The sequence below is a fragment of the Dermatophagoides farinae genome, chromosome 1 (assembly GCF_024713945.1).
Source record: "Dermatophagoides farinae isolate YC_2012a chromosome 1, ASM2471394v1, whole genome shotgun sequence".
In the NCBI taxonomy this organism is placed as follows: Eukaryota; Metazoa; Arthropoda; class Arachnida; order Sarcoptiformes; family Pyroglyphidae; genus Dermatophagoides; species Dermatophagoides farinae.
The window spans coordinates 1,564,016-1,584,813 of NC_134677.1; the positions used below are offsets into that span (position 1 = coordinate 1,564,016).

Sequence of the window (20,798 nt, forward strand, 5' to 3'; positions counted from 1 at the left end):
TTTTTTTTTTTGGTTCCATAATTATTGACATAATTTTTGTTTATTATATCCAATAATGTCGATAGAATTTTATGAAGAGAAAAAGAGAGAGACAGGTAGAGAGAAAGTTTTTGCATCTATAATTATATTATACTCCTTTAATTGTGGTAATGAATCGACATTTTTTTGTTCATGTACATTTTTGTTATTTCTGTGTTTTATCACCAATCATTTTTTTTTTTTTTTTTTTTTTTTGGCAATGACGACATTTTTTCCGGCAAATCCAAAAATAAATGAACTTGAAAAAAGGATTCCCGATCAGCAACATCATCATCGATCAGATTGATTGAAAATTCATTCATCAACAAAACGTTGAATGGTTTTTTTTTCTCAGACCGGATAACCTTTTAATAGTCCAGAAATAATTTAACCCGGTAAGTACAAGCTCATTCAATATTCATTTCATATAATTTTAAATTACCAATTGTTTGTGTTTAATTGTGTGTGTGTGTTTTTTTTAAATAAAAGAAAGATTCCGTTTTACGGTTCATGATTTTTTCGTTCTCTCGTTTTCTTCTCTCAAGAAAAAAAAGCAAAAATTTATTGAAATTTCCCTTTCTCAATTTTTTTTCTAAATTGTGTTTGATCACGATCATCATATCTAATTCAGGATCAAAATTTTTAAATTTATTTCCATCATCATAATGTGACATCAACGAAAATAATCAACGACCTTGAGCCCATATAATTGTGAACAGATTTTTCTTTTTTACTTTCTTCACACAATCCGGTTTCATTCATTCATTCATAAATGAATTTGAAACATGAATTGATATGTATCTTTCATTTTTTTCTTCTGCATAAAAAAAATCACGTCAATAATAATACCGGCTCAAATTTTTCGATTGTACAGGTGCAGCTTGTGTGACCTACTAACTGACATCCTGACACGTATAATTCATTCATTCATGCAATCAAATTGATAGATGAAACAAGAAAAACAAAATTGAAAATTGAATTAAAATTTGCAAATATGTAATAATAATATCAACAACAACAACAACACAACAACAAAGATTCGATTCGAATGTTTTATTTTATTTTTATTTTTTGATCATTCGATCCGTTTCGGGATTTTTTTGTTTTGTTTTGTTTGAACATAAAATTAGTTCTGACCTTTGTTTTTTTTTTATTATCATTTCATTTTTTTTCTTTGTACCCAAATATGAACGAATAGAAAAAAATAATGTAAAAGGTCATCAACTTGTTTGATGCTCGCGCTAGCTAACGCTCGTGTCCGTCCAATGTGAACTTCCGTGATCCAAATCAAAAATCTTTTTTTGTGAATCCAAATTTTCCAAGTATGCCAATGTCTGTGTCTGTGCACATGTGTGTGTGTATTTACAACACTAAATGTCCGACACGGTTTTTTTCTTCTTCTTCGTTTTCATTTTTGTTTTCTCTCTTTTTTCCACTTTCAACCATCTAAAAATGATGAAAGTGGTGGTTCTATGAGGTCAGAAAAAGTTTTTTTTTATTGCAGACAAAAATTAGATTCAAGATAACATCTTTTTTTATGAAAATTGGAAATGTTCCCAAAAACAAAAACAAAAAATGAAATGAAATGAAAATCATTAACATTGAAAAAAAAACTTTTTTTGAATCAATGAATTCATTACTTTTTTCCTTACTTGTTTTCATTTTTCGTTTTTCTTTTTGTGACTTTCAAGTTCAAGTCAATGTTCAAGTGATATATAAAAATTATTTTGATATTTATTTCTTTCAACAACAACAACAACAACATAATAATAATAATAATGAAAAACTCTTCCGCATTCATTTTCTGTTTTTGTTTACAAATAATAAATAATAAAAAACAACAAATTATTATAAATATATACATCGATCGATTCACATTAACTATGACCATCAAAAATTATTGAAAAAAAACAAACAAAAAACAACAAGATCGACTAGGCACGATGATGACCTCGAAATTTACTGATGAATTGAGAAAATGGAAAACCAAAAAAAAGGTTTATCAAATTATTGTTTCAATTCAATCAAATCAACTTGATTGACTTTCATTCGTTAAAGTTATTTTTCTATGGAACCGTTACTTTTTGATCTTTCAGAGTTTGAAGCACAACAACAACACACAAAGATCAAGCCAACCTATTAACACAGATATTTTGATATTTTTTTTAATATAAAGATAACGATTGCCCCAAAAAAGGTATCATGTTTGAATTATACAATGTTTTCATCGTCCCTGAATTTAATTTATGAAATTTTTTGTTTTACTTATTTCTCCCTTTTTTTTGATTGTTCCAATTTTTTTCTCACGTACACGCCGTGTGCTTGAACTTGATTTTTTTCCAATCACAATAATCGATGGCCTTGATTTTCGTTGTTGTTTTTTTTATCCGTTGTTCTGTCTGATGATAAACTAGTTTTTTTCGGACATTATCATCATCATTATTGATGACCACATATGGTGATGATCATTTCAAAAATTTACATTTTTCATTTGAATAATAATAATATTTTTAGTTTGTACATCATATCCTTTTTGATTTCTCTATTCAACTATTATCATTGAAATTATTCCAAATGAAAAATTTCTCAATAATAATATGTATGAGACAGGATACAATAACAATTTGTTGTTGTTGTTGTATGATTTCTTGTCTTTTCATTGTCTACAATAATAATAACAACAACATAATTTTGACGACAATTATGAATACATTTTGACAATAATCATAATAATAATAACAATAATGTCAGGCAGTGAAGAAGCCATTTTTGATGCCTGTACAATTTTGTTTCAGTTTCAGTTTGATATTTTTTTCTGGAACATATAAAATATAGAAAAAAAATTTTTTTTTTTACTTTTTTTCTTTCTAATTTTCTTTTTTTTTTTTGATATATATGAATTTTTTTTTCTCTTCTCTATAAATGATGACGATGATATTGATGATGATTTTTTGTTTCAAAAATCACAAAGTGGTATGATTTTCTAATGTTGCAGCCATGTGTGTGTGTGTCTGTATATCAAATGTCTAGCTAGGACTCTAGATCACCGTTAGTCATTCAATTGAACACACACATACATGAGTTTGATATTCAATGTCAATGTTATAGTCATTTTTATGCCTATGATGATGATGATTATAAGATGAAGCTGTTGTGAAGGTGGTTATGATGACGATGATGATCTTGATCATCATATCTTTGATTTTGTTGTTACGCTTGTTTCAAATTTCAAATTGAATTTGTTTATTTGTTTGTTTGTTTTTTTTTTGTCATTCATATATTGCCCTTTAAGTTTTCCGTATTTTTTGTTTTTTAACAAAAGAAAATTATTTTTTTTTTCTAAATTTTAAATCCCATAATAAGTGATCATCATTTTTTTAATTTTTAGTCATTGTGGTTGTAGTCGTCGTTGTCGTTAGATTTTTTTGTTTGTTTGTTTGAATGTTTATTTGTTGTTTGTTGTTTTTAGTCATGACTTTGCCACCATCATAATCATCATGGCCATAATTTGTTGTTTTTGTTGGTGTTGTTGTATGTGATCAACGATCAATCGATCGCGATTGATCAATCAATCAATTAATCATCATTGGTGTGTAATGGTGTGATTGTCGCATGTCACCAATATTCATTGAATTGAATTCAAGTTTAATATTTTTATTTTGCAACAACAAAGAAAAAAAAAGTTTATATTGTTAAACAACAAATTTTGTGATTGTAACCGATGCATATAGTGACGACATCGACACACATGCACCATTTTTTTTATTATATTCAAAATCATCATCATCATCATCGGTTCATATTTGATTTTAGCCCCATTTCATAATATTTATTGTTTTTTTTCCAATAACAATCACATCGAAAATTCTTTATTTGGATCATTCACATTTCATTCAGCCAAATTGTGATCCGGTGTTGCAAATAATAATAGTTTACATTACATTGTCAATGTAAATTAGCGACAAAAATTTTATTTGGTCCATTTATTATTAAAAAAAAAAAATATCCATTCCTGTCCCACGATGAAGTTTCTGTGTTTGTTTGTGTTTGTCTGCGTATTATTTCAACGATTATCCCCATATATTTTTTTTTATTATTTTTGTTGTGTTTTTTACAAATTTTAATCCTTCCGTTTGTGTTATCTTTTTCTCTATATATATATAGGAAATTATCAAATAACCATTTTATAGTGGCTGCTTGAAAAATTAATAAAATTAACAAAATGAAGACAATGAATGAAGATCATCGTAATGTCATTGATGCTAATGCACAAGAGATGCATACATCATTGGGTGAACTGAATTCGATTGGTGATTCGTTGATTTCATCATTTTATGCGGGAAAATCGATTTTTATTACCGGTGCCTCTGGATTTATGGGTAAAGTTTTGGTAGAAAAATTACTTCGTTCATGTCCTGATGTAAAGTCAATTTATATTCTTCTTCGTACGAAGAAAAATGTCGATCCTTGTGACCGATTGGATGAACTTATCCGATCAAAGGTTTGTCAATTTTTTTCCATCATTTTTCTCAATAATGTATCGGGAATACTTAAACTTTATTGTTTATCAGATTTTCGATAGAGTTCGTGAAATGAATGCTAACCTGTTGAATAAAGTGGTCGTCATTCCTGGTGACATCGTATTACCCGGTTTAGGTATTTCCAATGCTAACATTGAATTATTAAGCCAAGAAGTTTCCATTGTTTTTCATTCGGCTGCCACCGTTAAATTTGATGAGCCAATGAGGTTTGTTAATTATTCAAAAAAAAAAAAAAACAATTTAATAATTTTTTTCAACCTCATCATCATTCAGAACTTCTATCAATTTCAATGCATTGGGTACGAGACACATGTTGGAACTTTGTCGTAAAATGAAAAAATTGGAAGCATTTGTTCACGTGTCTACAGCTTACTCGAATTGTGACCGTCATGATGTTGGTGAACAATTTTATCCAATAACTGTGCCATATCAGAAAATAATCGAACTTAATGAATGGATGGATGATGAAACGCTGGCCGCCGTAACTCCTCAATTGTTAGGTAATCGACCTAATACTTATACATATACGAAAGCGTTAGCCGAAACCTTGCTATTGAATGAGAAAGGTTCACTTCCAGTTGCTATTGTGCGGCCATCTATAGTTACTGCTGCTTGGCGTGAACCATATCCCGGTTGGGTGGACAATATCAATGGACCAACTGGAATGGTATTGGCATCGGGTAAAGGATTATTGCGAACCATGTTGTATGATTCAAAGGCTTGTGCCGATATAATCCCAGTGGATATGGTAATCAATCTAATGATAGCCGTTGCATGGTACACTGCAGTGCGAAGACCAAAAAATATTCAAATTTATAATTGTACTTCGGGGACGTTAAACACATTGAAATGGAAAGACATAGAAAGGATTGTTTTTCCATTGTTATTGAAATATCCCAGTGCTAATGTGTTTCGATATCCAGGTGGAACATTCAAAGAATCGCGAACTTATAACCGAATTTGTGGTGTATTCGGTCATATAATACCGGCTTATCTATTCGATGGTATTCGTTTATTATGCCTGCAAAAACCAATGTATGTTGTAGAACCAAGAATATGACTATTTTAATGATTGATTGTTTGATTCTAATATAGGCTGATTCGAATCTATCAAAAACTTCATCGAGCAATTGAAGCTCTTGAATATTTTACCACACGTGGATGGGATTTCAGCTCCACAAATGTGATTGCCTTGTCTCAAGAACTTCAAGGCATTGATCAAAAGGTAAAATACATAAAAAAAAATTTTGATTGATTGACTGATTATGATGATGATAATTTTTAAAAGGAATTTCATTTTGATGTCCGAAATCTTAATTGGTTGTCATATTGGGAGGATTATGTTATTGGAATACGGAAATTTATTTTAAAAGAAGAAGATTCAATGTTACCAAAAGCGAGAAAAAATTTAAAAAGGTTTGAACTATCATCATCTATTGTCTTTCTAGCATTTTCATTTATATTATTTTACATTTATTGAATAGAATCTATTACGCACAGAAATTTCTCTATCTATTTATTGCAATGATTATTCCATTTATATTGGCCACAAGTACATCATTTATTTCCCTTGAATGGCTATCATCAATCATAACTATTATTTGGCCATTCGAATTTATTGTACAACAACAACAACAACATAATCTAAATTTTCAATCATCTCCAATTATAGAAGAATCATCATCAATGAATATCACACCAATCATTTCATTAACAACAATACCATCATCACAATCCCGACAATCATCAATTTGGACATTATTGGCATCATATATTGGTTTACCAATCTCATCGATCACTACTTGAAAATAACTAAACACAGACCTACATTTACTACATTCACAATACATACACATATATACAAATACAATACAAATTTATATTTTACAACTACTTTCTAGCCATCACATTTTTATTATTAATCCACCACATCATCACTATATAAGTTATAAATAATTTTTCCCGTTAAAAATCGTTATTCGTTATTACTATTATTAATTGTTGTTGTTGTTGTTGTTGTTATTGTTGACCTTGGATGCATTGATTGCAATTGTTGGTTTTTTTTGATATCTATCGAGAAAAATCTATTATTTTTAACTATATATCTATTTAAATTAAAAAAAAAATTTATTAAATCGTATAGTTTTTTTCTTCATTTATTGTTTTGGAGGGAACGATGGGAAAAATGCAAACTTCAGTATCCTATATATTCATTCATTCATTCATTATTATTATAATAAAATGGTCTCTTAGTTTTATCATGACATAGTATGACAAATAAGACAATATATGACAAAATGACAAGTATTTTTTATATATTTTCTTTATAATTAGATTTTTTTTTCAATAGAAAAAAAAACATTATCAAAATCATCTTCACGAATTGTTGTCAAAATTGTTTGTCCTTATATGATTTGTAGGGTGACAAATTTGGACCAATCTATTCCCATTCGGTTGTTCCGGGCGGTTTCGGTGTCAGATCGTATAGAACACGTGAAATACCAGGTATCTGTTTGATAGTTTCGGCCATTTCATTAAACACCTATTTATAAAATGATTAGAAAAATTATTGAAATTGATAGCAATATAATTTATGCTTACGGCGAATGGTATTTGTTTATTTGGAATAACGGGAACGCCAGTCATAAAATCTTCAGTTAGAAAAGTTCGTATGACTACTGAACGTTGATAGGATTGCTGTCTTGTTATAACTTCACGATCAAAATGTATCGGTATAAGTATAACTGGCATTTGCGAAACTTTATGGCCCATGTTATGTGCAAACATTATGGTATTAGCTACGTGGTCCGCTTCACGTAACTGAGCGATCACAGTTGGCGTCAATGTTGTCTGAGTAATGTTCACCACTGGAGATTTGACCGATTCGCCGAATATATAACAAACACGATTCACATTATGACAAATACGAGGTATCAATTTTGCCAGCCGTGCCAATTGTTGAAATTTATCCGATATGGTCGCTTCGTTTTCATTTGATGGTGCATCTTCAGATAAACCAACGACATAACTATATGAACGGCAGTCACCTTGAACACCGACCGATTTAATTGGTAATAAACTGGCCACAAATTTATATTTGGTGGAAAATTTTTCTAAAAATTCACGATCATCTTCCTCACAGCTACTATGAATTTTACCTATCATCGAATGTTTCTGTGATTGACAAAAACAATTAACAAATAATGACACAGTCTATTAAGAAATTTTTAAAAACATACCCTTTGTAAAGAGGTGGCATAGCTGACGATCACTTTGAGAAGGACCGATGTTTCCGAATAATCCTTTTCCATATAAGGCTCATCGGCACACAATATACGAACAGCCAAACCAGGTCCAGGAAATGGATGACGATGGACCAGCTCATCTGGCAGGCCCAAATCCCGACCAAGTACACGAACTTCATCTTTATGAAAATCTTTTAATGGTTCAACTACACGACCTTCATCGCGTAGCTTTCTAACCAATTCGGTATCATTATGATGAGTTTTTATGGCATCCGCTTTTGAACTGGCCAATGAAGATGCACTTTCAATTAGATCAGGCCTCAATGTTCCTTGTCCAAGAAGAACTTCGTTCGGATCTAGTTTTAGATCACGAATAATATCATCAGCTAGCCTAATAAATGTATCGCCAATGATTTTTCTCTTTTCTTCAGGTGATGTAACTAGACACAATGGTTTGGTGACGTATTTCTTGTCAGGCTCTTCTTTTGACAATGAAATCACTGTGGTGGCATTGTAGAAATTTAATGCAGCATTAATGACTAAAAAGAGAGATGAACAAACAAAAATATAGATATCAAAACAAAACAAAACAACAAGTATGGTGAATTTATTTACTTTTCAAATCAAGGCCAACTTTATTAAGCGATTCTTCTACAAGGCGACTTTCGTTTTTGCGCATAAATCCATTGTCAATATGAATTGCAATCACTTGATCTGGATTTAGCGCTTTACGAAGTAACGCTGCACATACGGATGAATCAACACCTCCACTAACAAGATTCTGAAAATGTAGAAAAAACAACAATATAAATTTATATACGAGAACATTATTGAGCAAAAAAAAAACAAAACATGCACCGGAAACATACCAGAACTTTATTATTACCGACAACTTTACGAATGTATTCAATACATTCAGATTCTCTTGATCGCATTGTGAATGTTCCTTTCAAGCCGGTAATGTTGTAGAGAAAATTCTTCAACATAGCGTTACCATTAGTGGAAAGTGTTACTTCAGGATGGAATTGAACACCATAAAGTTTCAACATATCGTTGGAGATTGCCACAATGATATTATTGGAAGTAGCTATCACTTTAAAATCTTTGGCCACCACCGATATCGAATCACCATGTGTCAATAGGACATCTTGTTTTGGTGCCAGATTACTTTATAGATTAGACATAAGACATTAATAATCAACAAGAAAAAAAACAAACACTACCTAAACAATGCATTAGTATTATCCACAGAAATGGTAAATTGTCCATCTTCACGTGAATCTTTTCTTATGACTGAACCTCCAAATTCTTTGTTCAGCATTTGCATTCCATAACAGATACCCAATACGGGTAATCCAATACGAAAAATTTCAGGATCATAAGGCAAAGCTTGATCGGAGAATACGGATCCTGGTCCACCAGAAATTATTATAGCTCTGTAATAATAATTATATCAAATTTGTTAGATATTTTTATTCATCAACGACTTACTTGTAATGTTTTTCCAACAAAACTTTAGCCGGTGTTTGCAAAGGAAGTATATCTGATTCGACATTTAATTCACGAACTTTTCTATCAATCAATTTTCCATATTGAGCACCACAATCAAGAATGGCGATTTTTTCATCATGAAGCTGACCATTCGTTTTGAATGTTGATCCATTTGTTGAGGACATTTTTTTCGGATAGATTTATTCTTTGTTTTGTTTTTGTGTGTTTATTGTGAGTATAAAATATAATAATATTAATTATAAATTGTGTAATAAACCAGAAAAAAATTGAATTCTAAATTTATAAATTTGATGAATAAAAATGTATGAATGAATGATATTGCATTCAAAATAATAATGATTCAAATTTTAAGAAGAAAAAATTACAATAATCAAGAAAAAGCCATTTGTTTTCTTTTTTTTCTCTGTACAAATTGACTGTTTGAAACAAAATTTTTCTTTCACTCACTTTCTCTCTCCTTTCAAACAGATGGTTTAATGATGTTAATTTTAATAATCGACTATCACATTAGAATGGTGAAAATATTAACATGACAAGAGATGATTTTATGATCAATTCTTTGGTGGTTGATAATCAGTTGAAATATTTTTCTTTTACAGAATCGTATAGTCGCAACTATGTCTTTTTAAATGGATGATATTGTATGTTGGTTGTTTGTTTTCTTGCCAAGAACATCGACAAACAAAATAGTGTGTGTGGTTAACTGAATTATAGAAAGAATCTAATTTTCACCTAAGAAGATTAAAAATTGGATATAATAGAATTTTGTGTTTAAAGTTTTTTTTCGAAAGAATGAAAAAACAGCTGTCATGAATGAATTTTAAAAGAATGGTCAAATAAATTGTCGATAGCGGCAATATCGGTTTGAAAAATGTTGAATTATCGTATTCACAACAAATATAAAACTGATGATGATGATTATTTTTCTATTGAAGACAAAAGACACGATGATTGACATTGACACAAACAATTATCATATTATCGACGATTTGAATTATATATCATCGAACGATATTGATTATTATTATCATCATCATCAACATTTAACAGTGAATGTATACACAGAATTTTTAAAATTGAAAAAAAAAATTCAATTAAAATCCAAATGAATATTTGATCGAATGGAAAATAAAATGAACTTATTATTATTACTAAACTAATTTACCCGAAAGAATTATATTAGCCAAGTGAAAAAAAAAGCCGAAGCAGAAGGCACACATATACAACACACACACACACGCCTCGCCTTTAGTTACATGCCACTTCTAAATGTGTATAGTTTATTGGGCAAAGACACACACACACACACACACACAATTTTTTTTGGTAGCTCGACATGAATGTTTTATTCATAAAAAACGTTATCGAATTTATAATTTATAAAAGATTTTTAATTTTAATTAAAAAAAAAATTTTTTTAAATTACTCACCTTGTAAAATATGAAAAAAAAATTTTTTAAAAATTTCCTAATATTATAAAATGATGACTATTTTTCTGTGTGTATATGAAGAAAACGACAAAATGATTGTATACGACCACCAAGAATGATCAATCGAAAATGAATGAATGAATGAAAAAAAATCGATATATCAAACAAACAAAAAACTTGAAATTTTTTTCGATTATATCCGATCATTTATAGATAAAATCAAGGGATTCATATGCTTCTGTGATACTGAGTGTGTGTGTGTGTGTGTGTTCCTGATCTAAAAAATGATCATGTTGGTCCTTCAATCATTCATTTGTTCACTTAAGAAAAGATAAGATAAGATAGAACCACGTTAATCACGTTTTGATCATTTGCATATATATGCTACCACATTCTTTCTTTGTCATTTGATTGATTATTATGGTATAAAAAAAAATGATGATGACATTATGACATGATCATCTTTGAATTCATCATATCGAATGTTTTTGTTATTGGATGATCCAAAAAAAAAAAAAAAAATTCTCCTCCTATCACACTCCAAGATATATAAAAGATAGATAGATATGATGATGATATGTTTAAAGTAAATATTTTTCTTTTATCAAAATATAATAATAAAATGAAATTAAGCTGGCAAAAGCCCTAAATACAAACTGAAAAGATAATAATAGTAAAAAAAAAATAAATAAATGTAAGATAAAGAAATAAAAAAAAGTAAAAATGATGGCATCAAAATGATTTCATTTCAAAATCTTCGATAAATTTTGTTCAGAAACTGTTAAGTGAAGAAAAAAAAAGAAGAAAATGAAATCAAAATTAGATTTCAAAGTACACTTTTTTTTATAAAAAAAAAATTGACATTTTCCATACCAGTTTCTTGTTGCTGTATCCGGCTAAATTCTCTCAATGAATCACTGGTATTATTCTGGAGAAAAAGCTTTTCATCGTTTGAAAGTTGATCGCCTAATCTTTGTAAAGCAGCCAGAATTTCGGTTTTCTGTAAATCATACGATTCTTTTGATAATGTACCAATTTTATAATCACGTTCAATCTGATAAAATTACGAATTTTAAATTAAAAAAATGTTGGCCTCGAAAACAAAACCTGTACATATAATTTGGATAACATACTTCCGATAGCTTAAGTCTTAATTGTGTGGGCTGTTTTTTGGCAAATAATCGAATAATTTCTGGTGTACGAAATGCATCACTAATAGCTGCCTGTATGGCCAATTGAAATGAACTAATCTCATCGATCAAGGTGATGTCACCTTTTTTCATTTTAGCTAATGATTCATTAAATTCTTGTAATTGTTCAATAGTTTCTTTTTTCGTTTCTTCATATTCATCGATATCGAGATCATTTCTATTTTTTGGATTAGAATGTTACCAAAATTAAATCAAAAAATCAAACAATGAAAACAAAACTTACTTGCAAGCTTCAAGATCGGCTAACTGTGCAACCAAACGATCTAGTTGACATTCAAGATTAGCTCTAAGTTGACTAGTTTCTGCTTGTCCTCTTGTATTCATTTCGGAAGATTTCGATGATTACGACGATTGGTGGCGACAAGAATAATCGCTTGTTATGGATAAAAAAATTTCCCAGAAATATACACTTTTGGAAATGAAAAAAAAGTTTTTCGAAATTTATCATTTTGGGCTTATATTGGGCATCAATCAATTCGATATATTTTTTTTTATATTTCAACAAAAATTTGGATTTTATTATCTTTTTATTTATAAAAATGTCAAACGAAGCTAATAATGATAATTCGACAACCGATGAAGATCCTACAATCATTGATCCTAATAAAACACAAAATGATGGTAAAACCTATTTGATTATAAAACGATATGAAAAATATGAAGATTCTGATGAACAAGATGATTATGAACCAATAGCATTGGATATTGATTCAACAGAATTAGAATTTACTCATTGTCGAATAGCTACCACTAAAAATTTCGATATACTTACGAAAACTGAATTTCTTGGCCTACGAAATAATTTGATAACAAAAATCGAAGGTTTCATTCAGCTTATTACTCTTCGTGAACTTGAATTGTATGATAATCAAATTGAAAAAATTGAAAATCTAACTAATCTCATAAATTTAGAGTAAGTGTCCAATAAAAAACCATTGAAATTTGTTTTAATTTTTTTTCCACTTACGATTACAGAGTTCTTGATCTTTCATTCAATCGACTTAAACGAATCGAAGGTATTGATACGTTGGTTAATTTGAAAAAATTATTTCTGGTCAATAATCAAATTGAAAAAATAGAAAATCTAAACACTTTAATCAATTTGGAGACATTAGAATTGGGTGCAAATCGTATAAGAAGAATTGAAAATATTGAAAATTTAATAAAATTAGAAAATCTATTTCTTGGAAAAAATAAGGTGGCCAAATTGGAAAATCTTGATCATCTGAAATCATTAACATTGTTGAGCATACAATCGAATCGTATAACCAAGATCGAAGGATTAGATTGTTTGGAAAAATTGCAACAACTTTATCTTAGTCATAATGGTATTGGCAAGATTGAAAATCTAGATAAAAATTTAATGATCGATACGCTTGGTTTGTATTTGTACTATTTATCTTTGTTGTTTACCCGTATTTTTAATCTTTATTTTTTTTCACAAAAATAGATTTAGCTGGTAATCAAATTAAACGATTTGAAAATATTGAACATTTAACAGAACTGGAAGAACTTTGGTGTAATGATAATCAAATCGATGATTGGCATAATGTTCAGGTGTTAGCTAAACTGCCTAAATTATCTACCGTTTATCTTGAAAGAAATCCAATTGCAATGGATCAAATGTATCGAAAAAAATTGATGCTTATTGCATCGACATTGAAACAAATTGATGCAACATTATGTCGATAGACTGGATAGTATTGTCTTGTTTAAATCAAACAAACAAAAAAAATTTTTGTTCACTCCGGTTTGTTGTGAATTTTTTTTTTGTTTTGTTTGCTTGTTCGACAATTTTTGTCTTGTTTTAATATATTTTTCTTTTTCAAATAAAACAAAAAATTGGCTTCCCTATTTCAAATAATTAAAATTGAATCCAATTTATGTGTGATAATCATCATCTTGTTGTTGTTGTATGAATATCAAAAAAAAACATGTGACCAATATAAATATAGATAGATATGAATTGCACATAAATCATTAGCAATTGAGTATTCATCGACAAAAAAAAGTCATGATGATCGATGATCAACTTTGATTTGATTTAATTCGATTCGTGGCACATTTTTTTTTCTTCGTTGATTTGTTTGTTTTTTTTTTTGTCTAAATATTCATTTTTACATTTCGTTATTATTACTTTTGTCTGGGTACACTGGATACTAAACTTTGTTCTTCGGCTTTGTCTTTCTGTTTCTATCATATATAATATTTCAATGTAATTTTGATTCAATGAACTGATTTTTTCGATGATCGATTGATTCGATTAGATTCGCCAAAAAAAAATCGTTTATTCATTTGGTTGGTGGTATTCAACAACAACAACAACAACAAAAAACGAATCTAATCATCCTCATTTTTTTGGTTCGCTCCATTCACCAATTCGGAAGGACAATATTTTTGTAATCAAAAAAAATTTTTTTTTTTTTTTTGATTATTCCATATTCATATACGGATGGAATACAGTGACATTTCGGTTGATGAACGAATTATCGATACTAATCGAATGTTTACTTCACTACATTGCAAATCATCATCATATATTTTGTTTTGAAAATTTGGGAAAAAAAAATTTTATCCATAAAATCAATTTCGAAAACAAAGACATGACCTCATTGTTTTTTTTCTGGTCATGTTGCCGTGAAATAAAAATTCCAAAAATTTTTGTATTCAAATAGAAAAAAAATGCCAACATTCTAGCAAATTCTATTCACAAATAAACTAAACATTAAACAGACAAACATTAAATATTTTAAGAAAATGTCCAACAATATTTGCTATTTGTTTGTTTGTTTGTTGGACATTTCGAGATGATTCGATCATAGATATGTGGAAAATACCCGTGTAGTTTATCGTCACACATGCAAACACACACAAACACAAACACATTCATTGGACTTTATGTAATTTGGGTTTTCTCCGGTATCCTTGTGATACCCGATGTATATAGTAATAATAATTTATTAATTACCCGATCATTCGACCACCATACCTATATGGTGACCTCAATTTTTTCAGATCTTTTCATTTTCATTTTTTTTTTGTTTGTTTGTTTGTAAAAATTGACGATGATGATTATGATCTCCTAAGTGGTATTGATAAGTGATATACATATAAAACAAAACAAAAAAAAATAAATTGAGATCTTGATCCAGAAGAATGTTCAAATCCAAAAAAAAAAAATTTTTTTTAATTGTCAATAAGATTATGAAAACAAAAAAAAAACATTGAAATCATCGGAAAAAAAACAACAAAAATCGGAACAAGGTCATCTTAAACATAAAAACCACAAATCTGTAGCCATTTTTTGTCTCTTTTGTTTTATCGATTAATCGATTAATTGATTGACATTGACTGACAATTAACGATCAATGGCTAGTGTATGGATTCTTAATTAAAACAAAAACAAAAAAATCGCTGACCCAGGAAAGGAAAAGGAAGGATGGGTTTTCTACATAAAATTCATCACTGTAGTGCAATTCCACTGAACTTTTTATTTATTATCATTTCAAATGAAAATATTCTAAAAATAAGTTTTTTTTCACTTTCTTATTCATAATTATTGATGATTAAGAATAAAAAAAAAATTTATCAATCAATCAATCAATGAAAAAAAAAATCGATCAAATGACCAGGCTAATCATGCAATGAATACATGCACCGGATTTCTAATCTAAGATTGTTTACTTTATGCAAACTACTGTGAAACTACCACCCCGTCACAAGAAAGATCATATTATTCATGATTCAGTCAGTCATTCATTCATTCATTCATTTTTGTAGTTATCAATCACAAATTATTGATGATCGAAATTTGATATCAATTATTCAAGCAATTAATTTCAATTCGGACCATTTGGTCCTTTTTCTTTTTTTGTTCAATTCAATAACATTGCATTTAATATGCAATACAGATATATAGATAATATAATTTAGCTTCACATGATCGATCTATCGATTGTTCGTATTTTTTTTTTGTTTTGTCAATTTTCATTCTCAAAACTTTGAACATATTTTATCGTGTACCAAAATGGATTGTTACATATTGCAATTAATTCGGGTTCATAACCGATTTATTTTCTGATGGTTGAATTAATCGAACACAATGTATTTATATGCTAAATGTTCTGTACAAAATTATTATCATTTTTTTTTTTCATTACTTTTGTAATATTATCCGAATGATGATGATGATAATGATGTGCCCGTTGATGATGATTAAAATAATGAAAGACCGTATTCATCATTTCATCATTTAATCTGACGATTTTTCTTCTTGATGATGCTGATGATGATGATGATTATCAATTTGATTAATATTAATATTTTAATCAATAAACATGTCACAACTACTACGACTACTTTTATAAGTGTGATCCACACATTTTAATTGTGACAATACACACACACACACACACACACGTTTTTGGTTACAGCATCCTGGTTTTTAGGATAATAATTTTTTTTTCTATTTCTATATTTATTTTATTATTTCTAAATAAAAAAAAAAAGATGCGCGTGGTTTTTGCAATGCTCTTTGCAATGATGATCATCACATCAGAAGCATTTCATGTAAATTGGATATAATTCATATAAAAACACCAAATCAATCGATCGACAATACAAATGAAAATGACAAAAATCATTTTCAAAGCCAAAAAAATTTAATCCATCATCATTGTTGAAAATTATATATATACCATCGATCATCACATCAATTATTGCCCGACCATTATTCAATTTGAATCAAACAAAAAAAAAATTTAAATTTTGCATCAAAATTAAATCCAACGAAAAATTCAATACCGAATCAATTCTAGAAATTCAAGATTTTCCAGTACAACAACAACCAACAACCAACAACAACAGCGAAAAGAGAGAAAGCTGACCACTTTTTTTTGGCTGAAAAAAAAAAATTTTCCACCAAATTTTGACACCTGTTAATGGCATTTAATTTTTCATTTTCGTTATTATTATTGTCATTTGAATCATATTTTCCACATCAAACAAGTTGAAAGAAAAAATTTTTTTTTGTATCACCAAAAAAAACACACACACACACGAACAAAGAACGAAAAAAAAAATGTTTCAATCTAAACATTCCATTGGTATAAGTAAATTTTCACCATTAAAAGAAGAATTATCCAATAATGGTAGCCTATCAAGTAATGGCAATAATGATGATCATTTGAATGAAAATATCAATATAACAACAACAAAAAATAAATTATCACAATCAAAACGGCAACAATATTCATCCATTATTCATAATTTGAATGATGATAATAATAATCATAATAATCATTCATGCCATCAAAATTATCAATATCCAAAAATGATGATTAAATCAAATTATCTGCTAAATACGACAACTTCTTCATCATCATCCACTTTAGTATCTAATGATAAATCATCATCATCATTGAATATTATCATATCGGTAAGTGAAAAGAAAAAAATTTATCAATGATTTGAAAAAAAAACAATCACACTATATATATACAGACGAGTCAATTTTTTTTTAATTATTAGATTATGATGTGATGAACGAAGAAATTTCAATAATTTTCAAGTTCATCACTTATAGATCCGGTCGGATGTTTGCACACATCTACACACACACACACACATACAGTAAATACACTAAGAATCATTTTTTGATTTTCATACTTACACCTTAAACTACATGATGATGTAATTTCAATTCAATACAGCTACAGAATAAATGGAACAAAAAAAAAACTAGAAATCATCATCATCATCATCATTGAATCACATCACACATAAATCATATAAATAGTAGAGCATATAGAAACGAAACAATAAAATAAACAAATGACAAAAATTTTCAAATTGATAGAAAATTTTCCATTACAAATAATCACCGAATCAATCATACAATGAACTTGCAACTTTTTTTTTCTCCACACTCTCTTTATTTATTTAACTTGAATACACACACACACATGTGCACACACAAAAAAATGAAATGAAATAAAATAACCCCCGAGATCGACTAACAACTAACCGCCAACTGTAAACGTTTGGCAGATAAAATACACTCTACATCACTGTCATAAAATGATGATGATGAGCATCAATAATTAGCTTGTTGTTTTTTTTTTTTTTTTTTGGCGAATTTTTCTCTCCATCTCTCTCTCGCTCTCTGACTTTTTCTCCCCATAAACTCACAAATATATATATTCAAACTCACTCATATTCATTCATACAACTCATACAAATAACAAGTTAAAACAAACAAACAAAAAAATTAAAGCTCTAAATAGTGTCAAACAAACAAAAAAAAGCCATCTCAACACAAAATAACCTCGTCCTGGCAGAGATTAGGGAGAGAATAGGAATTTACAAATTCATTACGTTTTTTCCATTATTATATTATTTATAAGTAGATAAAGTGCATTGATTTTTTTTCTCATTTCATTTATTGAAGAATCGTTTAGGCTTTTATATATTTAATGAATATTCTGTTCCGTTTATTATCATTATTATATATTTTAATACATAATTGTTTTAAATATTTATTCAATAATAATAATAATAATAATACAATGTTTACACGTTTATTTATTGATTATTTACGATTTAAGGATAATGATCGACAATATAAAGAACCATTAACTACTATTGATGATTATAATAATCAAACAACATCTGGTATTACTGTTAAAGTTTTTATCGGTGCTTTTGTCGTTTTTTTCACTAATTCATTTGCTTCCGGTTATAATATTGGTGTAGTGAATCTTCCTGAACAAGTAAGTGTTTCAGTATTTAGTTTTTTAATTATTTTTTTTTCTTTTGCTTATGAAAATTTTTTTCAAACTTTTTTTCTTTTCATGTTTTTATGTTTTCTTTTTCTCTAAAGATTTTTAAAACATTTTTCAACAATACTTTAAATCATAATCGTATTGTGGATCCATTGGATTCGAATCAAATTGAATTAATATGGTCATTAGCAGTTTCAGTACTAATCATTGGTGCAATGATTACATCGATCATCACTGGCTATCTAGCTAATCTATTCGGTAGACGTGGTGTCATATTTCTAAACATTATGATCGGTTTAATAGCCATGTGTTTAACATGGGGTTCCAAATATATGACAAACGTTCCTATGTTTATGGCCGGTCGTTTAGTTGCCGGTTTCCATACAGGAATTGCATCCAGTATTGTACCAATGTATCTGATGGAAATATCACCAAAAAGTTGTTCATCATTATTAGGCACATTACATGTGATGGGCCTAAATGGTGGTCTATGTTTTGCACAAATCATGGGTTTAGAAAGCATTCTTGGTACAGCTCGATCATGGCAATTATTATTCTTTGTCAATGCAATGTTTATCACTGTTGGATTGATTGGCCTGTTTTTTATGCCAGAATCGCCGGTATATTTGTTTGTCATTAAAAAACGTGAAGATTCAGCCATACGTGTGTTAGAACAAATACGTAAATCACCAATGGAAGTAGCTGATGATTTGGCTAATCTACGACGTGAACAAAAATGTGAAGAAGGCAGTGGCAATAATTCATTATTACAATTATTTAAACAATCACAATTTCGTAAAAGTTTATTAATCGTTTGCCTTATTACATGCTGGACAACAATTAGTCGGTATCAATGCTGTTTTCTATTATTCTACAAATACATTTCATGGTGTCGGTCTAAGTCAAATACAAAGTCAATATGGAAGTATCGGTTGTTCATTGTTGAATACATTATGTGCAATTCTAGCATCACGTTTATTGAAATCATTTTCTTCACGTACAATGCTATTGGTCAGCACTGTCGGTACCATAATAGGACTGTTGATTCTTCCGATCTCAATGTCATTTAATGTAAGGAAATTTTTTTTTATTTAAAAAATCTAAACAAAAAAAGTTTATTTCAATTTCACCACCATTTTCAGGATCAATTTCAATGGCTCAACTATGTGACCATAGCCATGATGTTTTTCTACGTTTTCATGTTTGCCATTGGTCAAGGTCCGATTCCATTCATGATTGGTGGACAAATGTTTGATAGAGCGGCAATGAGTACCGGTTTGAGTATCGGTGTGTTTGTCAATTGGTTTTGCAATTTTCTAGTCGGTTAGTATTTTTTTTTTTTTTTTTTTAATAATTTTTGTTTTCTCAATTTTAAATTGAATTTTTTTTCCTCCTGTTTCATTGAAATTCAGCATTCGCTTTTCCATTGCTGGTCATCCAGATTAATCAATTTGTATTTTTCATATTTCTTGCATTCGATGTTCTTTTATTCATATTCATCATATCCATGGTACCAAAAGCTGATGATCAATCTGATGAAATTGGAAAAAAACCATTGGAAAATTCTATATCCGAATGACGTAGACGGTACATTGAACTTTGATTATTCACGATAAATGATTTCCTTGATATATATACATGATCATTCAAAACCAAAAAAAAGAAAAAAAAAAGAAAAAAAGAAAGATCAATCGATATAATCGAATTACTACTACGTACATGAAATGAATTTTTTTCTCTTCGCTATTTTTTTTTATCTATTTTTCCTATTCTCATTTTAAATTTAAATATGTAATAACGCACACACACAAAGTGCATGTGTGAATTCATTCATTTTTCATGTTTTTCAACAAATCGCATGGATTTTTATAAGTTTTTTTTTTCATTCTTTCGTTTATCTTGTACATTCATGTTCCATTCTCATTGATTATCATTTGTTTTTTTATGGATTTTTTTTATTTTATATTAAAATTATTAATAAATATAATATTCACTTTTCCGATCAATTTGTATCGATTTTACTAATTGTTGTTAGTGTGGTTGTTGACCTGAATTTGTT

At 28.8% G+C, this 20,798-nt stretch overlaps 5 protein-coding genes across 7 annotated transcripts; 3 read left to right on the forward strand and 2 right to left on the reverse strand.

The window, feature by feature from the left end:
- Positions 1 to 238: 238 nt before the first annotated feature.
- Positions 239 to 6,694, forward strand: LOC124492219 (fatty acyl-CoA reductase 1). 3 transcript variants are annotated; one of them, XM_075733695.1, is made up of 7 exons: positions 239 to 413; positions 4,183 to 4,519; positions 4,590 to 4,765; positions 4,833 to 5,594; positions 5,655 to 5,784; positions 5,848 to 5,975; positions 6,044 to 6,694. In XM_075733695.1, the coding sequence occupies exons 2-7, from the start codon at positions 4,241 to 4,243 to the stop codon at positions 6,363 to 6,365; spliced, it is 1,797 nt and encodes a 598-aa protein (XP_075589810.1). In that variant the 5' UTR covers positions 239 to 413; positions 4,183 to 4,240; the 3' UTR covers positions 6,366 to 6,694. The 3 variants fall into 3 exon arrangements, with proteins under 3 accessions (XP_075589810.1, XP_046911011.2, XP_075589807.1); XM_047055055.2 differs by lacking the exon at positions 239 to 413 and adding an exon at positions 3,064 to 3,968; XM_075733692.1 differs by lacking the exon at positions 239 to 413 and adding an exon at positions 3,085 to 3,813.
- Positions 6,668 to 11,080, reverse strand: bur (GMP synthase burgundy). Its single transcript, XM_075733651.1, has 8 exons — positions 10,747 to 11,080; positions 9,296 to 9,500; positions 9,028 to 9,240; positions 8,674 to 8,971; positions 8,420 to 8,585; positions 7,799 to 8,343; positions 7,161 to 7,733; positions 6,668 to 7,101 (listed from the first exon to the last, which is right to left on the reverse strand). Exons 2-8 carry the CDS (start codon positions 9,478 to 9,480, stop codon positions 7,000 to 7,002), a joined length of 2,082 nt encoding a protein of 693 aa, XP_075589766.1. The 5' UTR covers positions 9,481 to 9,500; positions 10,747 to 11,080; the 3' UTR covers positions 6,668 to 6,999.
- Positions 11,081 to 11,331: 251 nt separating this feature from the next.
- Positions 11,332 to 12,319, reverse strand: LOC124492223 (protein LZIC). The gene is made up of 4 exons (XM_047055058.2): positions 12,181 to 12,319; positions 11,880 to 12,114; positions 11,620 to 11,800; positions 11,332 to 11,524 (listed from the first exon to the last, which is right to left on the reverse strand). The coding sequence occupies exons 1-4, from the start codon at positions 12,279 to 12,281 to the stop codon at positions 11,490 to 11,492; spliced, it is 552 nt and encodes a 183-aa protein (XP_046911014.1). The 5' UTR covers positions 12,282 to 12,319; the 3' UTR covers positions 11,332 to 11,489.
- Positions 12,320 to 12,381: 62 nt separating this feature from the next.
- Positions 12,382 to 13,848, forward strand: LOC124492222 (uncharacterized). Its single transcript, XM_047055057.2, has 3 exons — positions 12,382 to 12,870; positions 12,933 to 13,336; positions 13,408 to 13,848. The coding sequence occupies exons 1-3, from the start codon at positions 12,497 to 12,499 to the stop codon at positions 13,647 to 13,649; spliced, it is 1,020 nt and encodes a 339-aa protein (XP_046911013.2). The 5' UTR covers positions 12,382 to 12,496; the 3' UTR covers positions 13,650 to 13,848.
- A 2,507-nt stretch (positions 13,849 to 16,355) lies between these two features.
- Positions 16,356 to 20,742, forward strand: LOC124491685 (solute carrier family 2, facilitated glucose transporter member 1). Its single transcript, XM_047054370.2, is given in 6 exon segments — positions 16,356 to 17,394; positions 18,563 to 18,727; positions 18,838 to 19,557; positions 19,559 to 19,810; positions 19,882 to 20,062; positions 20,152 to 20,742. Coding segments are annotated over 6 exon segments (1,842 nt in total). The 5' UTR covers positions 16,356 to 17,037; the 3' UTR covers positions 20,319 to 20,742.
- The last annotated feature ends 56 nt before the right edge of the window (positions 20,743 to 20,798 follow it).

What these genes read in the sequence shown, in the direction of transcription:
- LOC124492219 (XM_075733695.1), top strand. Translation starts at nt 4,241, where the DNA reads ATGAAGACAATGAATGAAGATCATCGTAATGTCATTGATGCTAATGCA. An exon ending in TTATGCCTGCAAAAACCAAT is followed by an intron (nt 5,595 to 5,654) that starts GTATGTTGTAGA and finishes ATTCTAATATAG; the next exon opens with GCTGATTCGAATCTATCAAA. An exon ending in TTCAAGGCATTGATCAAAAG is followed by an intron (nt 5,785 to 5,847) that starts GTAAAATACATA and finishes AATTTTTAAAAG; the next exon opens with GAATTTCATTTTGATGTCCG.
- bur (XM_075733651.1), bottom strand. Translation starts at nt 9,480, where the DNA reads ATGTCCTCAACAAATGGATCAACATTCAAAACGAATGGTCAGCTTCAT. An exon ending in AATACTAATGCATTGTTTAG is followed by an intron (nt 8,972 to 9,027) that starts GTAGTGTTTGTT and finishes TAATCTATAAAG; the next exon opens with TAATCTGGCACCAAAACAAG. An exon ending in ATGCCACCTCTTTACAAAGG is followed by an intron (nt 7,734 to 7,798) that starts GTATGTTTTTAA and finishes TGTCAATCACAG; the next exon opens with AAACATTCGATGATAGGTAA.
- LOC124492223 (XM_047055058.2), bottom strand. Translation starts at nt 12,281, where the DNA reads ATGAATACAAGAGGACAAGCAGAAACTAGTCAACTTAGAGCTAATCTT. An exon ending in GCCGATCTTGAAGCTTGCAA is followed by an intron (nt 12,115 to 12,180) that starts GTAAGTTTTGTT and finishes TCCAAAAAATAG; the next exon opens with AAATGATCTCGATATCGATG. An exon ending in GATACAGCAACAAGAAACTG is followed by an intron (nt 11,525 to 11,619) that starts GTATGGAAAATG and finishes TTCACTTAACAG; the next exon opens with TTTCTGAACAAAATTTATCG.
- LOC124492222 (XM_047055057.2), top strand. Translation starts at nt 12,497, where the DNA reads ATGTCAAACGAAGCTAATAATGATAATTCGACAACCGATGAAGATCCT. An exon ending in ACTAATCTCATAAATTTAGA is followed by an intron (nt 12,871 to 12,932) that starts GTAAGTGTCCAA and finishes TTACGATTACAG; the next exon opens with AGTTCTTGATCTTTCATTCA. An exon ending in TTTAATGATCGATACGCTTG is followed by an intron (nt 13,337 to 13,407) that starts GTTTGTATTTGT and finishes TCACAAAAATAG; the next exon opens with ATTTAGCTGGTAATCAAATT.